The 3,144-nt window shown below is 61.9% G+C and overlaps 2 protein-coding genes across 2 annotated transcripts in view; both read left to right on the plus strand.

Annotated features, from left to right (window-relative positions):
* Positions 1 to 2,615, plus strand: part of NPLOC4 (NPL4 homolog, ubiquitin recognition factor) — a 34,287-nt gene extending 31,672 nt beyond the window's left edge. The window contains exons 15-17 of the mRNA XM_035892752.1: positions 706 to 822; positions 1,823 to 1,925; positions 2,318 to 2,615. Coding sequence (XP_035748645.1) covers positions 706 to 822; positions 1,823 to 1,925; positions 2,318 to 2,475 — 378 coding nt within the window. The 3' untranslated portion in view covers positions 2,476 to 2,615. The remainder of the gene's footprint in view (positions 1 to 705; positions 823 to 1,822; positions 1,926 to 2,317) is intronic.
* A 398-nt stretch (positions 2,616 to 3,013) lies between these two features.
* The window catches only part of FAAP100 (FA core complex associated protein 100), a gene marked incomplete at its 3' end in the record, with an annotated part of 12,936 nt that continues 12,805 nt past the window's right edge, over positions 3,014 to 3,144 (plus strand). Inside the window, 1 exon segment of the mRNA XM_035892757.1 lies at positions 3,014 to 3,126. Within this exon segment, the coding sequence (XP_035748650.1) occupies positions 3,014 to 3,126 (113 nt within the window).

Genomic DNA, 3,144 nt, shown 5'->3' on the forward strand with positions numbered 1-3,144 from the left:
CCTGTCTGTGCCCGTTTTTTTTTTTTTTTTTTTTTTTTTTTTTTAAAACACAGAGGCCATTTACTGCAAGAGGCCCATAACGTTGAGTGGAGGCAGCTGCCGGACAGCTCGAGGCTCTCGCTGGGTTTTGCCAGCGCACGGAAGGCTTGAGCTGCGTCAAAGCAGCAACAGCTTGTTTCTCTAAGGAGGCCGTGCCAAAGATGTCAAAGGCTTCCTCCAAAAGTCATCACAAGACAAGGGTCGCTGCCCGTTGTGGCTCTGTCAGCAGAGCGGGAGAGGTTGGCTGTTCACAGCTTTGGTCCTCGTTTCTGAGGATGCCCTGGGTTCAAGAGCAGAGGAAAAGAGGAAGGAAGGGGCTGCTTTGTCCTCCTCTGCCTCTTCTTTGGGGACTGGGCTTTGGGCTGAGCTGACTGGCCTCTGCTCAGCATCTCCTGGCTCTGGGATCTGCTCTGTATGTGCCAGGGCTGTTGGAGTGTTCGGGTAGGAGAGCCAGCGTGGGCCCAAAGGTCCTTTTCTCTGGAAGGCATTAGCTGCAACTCGGTCGGCCAGCCTGGGATCTGATTTCGGTAGGGGCTCCGCACATTGCAGCCGATGCCCAAAAGAGACAGGAATGTTACAGTGTCTCTTAGTGGATCCAAGTAGGAAAATAAAGTTATGATGCTGGGGGGGAAGTGACTTTTCTTTATTACTGTCCCTTCTCTCTAGGACTTCCACAGCTTGGCCACGTACCTGTCCCAAAATACATCCTCCGTTTTCCTAGACATCATTTCCGATTTCCATCTGCTCCTTTTCCTGGTCACAAACGAAGTCATGCCTCTGCAGGTACGTGATGGGGAGGAAAGGGTCATGTCAGGATTGCCGCCCCCAGGGTCCTGAGCTCCTGGCGGGGTGCCGCTGGTGCCTGTGGAGGACACCGACCCAGGCTGCCAGCCCCTGCCTCGTCCCCCGGCTGGGTGCCTGCACAGGGCAGTCCCCAACGCCTCTTCCTCTGGGCTGAGCTGTCAGCAAGGGGTTTAAAAAGTGAAACCAAAGCCCCCAACTAGACCAAAAGCTCTCAGCACGCTGCTCGGAGCAGTGAGGAGGGTGGTGGCTGTTACCAAGGTCGCAGACCAGACGGAGCCAACTTGGCTGCACCTCTGAGAACTGGAAACATTTTTAAAAATATCTCAGAATCAGAAATTCCTGTCATAACGATAACAAGATCAGAGCCCCCAAATTTCAGCTAGGCAAATGACTTCCTGGCTGTGTGGCTCTGCCGCTCTTGGCTGGGCATCGGGATGTTGGCGGCTGCCCAGGCCCCTGGTTGACATCTGCACCACTGGACCTTCCTGGTGTAAGCAGCGTGCCAGTGAAAAAAAAAAAAAAGAGCCATGTGTTTGCCAGAAGCTTCGAGGGCGCCAAGGATTGCGCATGTGCAGGGCAGCCGGGCTGACCCTGGGCAGCTGGAGATCAGGCTGGGGCTGCGTGCGGGGCTGGGGGCCAGCACCCTCCGGCACGGTGGGTTGGCACCCCCGGGAGTCAGGCTCAGCCCACAGCGCCGGCACACGGGCCTGGTGGGTCAGCCACAGCCTGGTTAGGAGATAACCTCCTCCACACAGAGGAAAGGGAAGTGTTTGGGGTTTAGGGGGGAGCAAAAAGGATAAACTTGGGTCTTCCTGCTGGTGAACGTCGCTGGTGCAATCCGAGGGGGCAGCAGCCCGGCCTGGGCAGCACTGTCTTGCTGTGTGTGGTGGAGGCAGGCAGGGAGGCACTTCCCTGGTCCCAGCTCCAGCCTGGCTGCCGGAGGAGTGTCCAGCGCTGATTTTCCTCTCGTGGCTTCCAGGACAGCATCAGCTTGTTGCTGGAAGCTGTGAGGACCAAGAACGAGGAGCTCGCACAGACCTGGAAAAAATCAGAGCAGTGGGCCACCATCGAGCAGCTCTGCAGTAAGAAAGAGGGTCCCTCTGGGCGGGGGTCCCTTGTCACCGGGGCTGGGGCTGGGCCGAGCTGGCTGGTGGCCGCACAGTGCTGCTGTTGAGCTGCTGTGGAGGCTGCTGGAGGCTCGGGCAGGAGGAAAGCTGTGCCCTGCATCGAGCGGAGAGGTGGGGCTGGGTTTTGGGGCTGCAGCGTGGGATCTGCCATGCTCAGCTGTGGGGTGCTGAGATCCGCCAGCAGCTGGGAGCCTCCCCGGGGCACCGGCCTTGGGGGCGGGGGCAGCATCGCAGCAGGGACCCCCCACCTGGGTTGGGACATGGAACTTGGTCTGGGTTTAGGGAGGGGACCTGCCTGGTCCCAGCACTTCCCCCCCGTGGCTCTGACTGGGCTCTTTCTCCCTCAGGCACAGTCGGCGTCCAGATCTCAGGACTGCAGGAGTACGGTGCCATGGGCGGCTCGACGCACGCCGTGTCGGCAGCCATGTGGGCCTGCCAGCACTGCACCTTCATGAACCAGCCGGGCACGGACCACTGCGAGATGTGCAGCCTGCCCCGGACCTAGCCACGCCGACGCGGTGGCAGACTCCAATACAGAGCAAACCCTCGAGCAGCAGGAGTGGTGCTTCTCCCTTCCCCCTCCTCCCTTCCGCTTCCCGCCATCGGGCACCCCGGGGTGCAGAGCTGGGCAGGGGGGGCTCCAGCCCCCCTCCAGTTTCGCCCAGCGGGGCCGAGCTGTTCCCCTGCCACCCCAGCTGCTCCCCTAGCCTGCTCCTGGGCGAGCGCCAGGGGCTCGGGGGGGCTGTGGCCAGCCTGGGCCCTTCCCTCCCAGTCCTGCGGCCTAGCGGAGGGGACGGGGAGGCTTTGGCATCTCCCTGCCCACAGCTTTGCTCCCCTTTCCCTGCCCGCCCAGGTCGCTGCCGCCAGCTTTGGGTGCCCGGGTCCTGACAGCTTTCACGCTAAACGGCCCGGGGCAGGGCCAGCAGACGCCTGGTGCCAGCACTGGGCCAGACGGCAGCTCTGACAGGCTGGGCCCCGTGCGCTGGCACCGCTCCCAGAGCGGGACGGGGCCCCCCCCCCTTGGCACCGGGCGAGGGGTGGGCATGTGCCAGCTCTGGGCTTGGCACCGCTCCTGCGGCACGCACAGCGCCGAGCCGCACTCGCTCCCTCTCGTGTGGCAGAGATGCTTCAGCACTGGCTGCACGCTGAGGCTGGGGTGCGCCTGCCCGCCCGT

Source organism: Egretta garzetta, unplaced genomic scaffold, assembly GCF_000687185.1.
Source record: "Egretta garzetta isolate BGI_Z169 unplaced genomic scaffold, ASM68718v1 scaffold780, whole genome shotgun sequence".
NCBI classification, from domain to species: domain Eukaryota; kingdom Metazoa; phylum Chordata; class Aves; order Pelecaniformes; family Ardeidae; genus Egretta; species Egretta garzetta.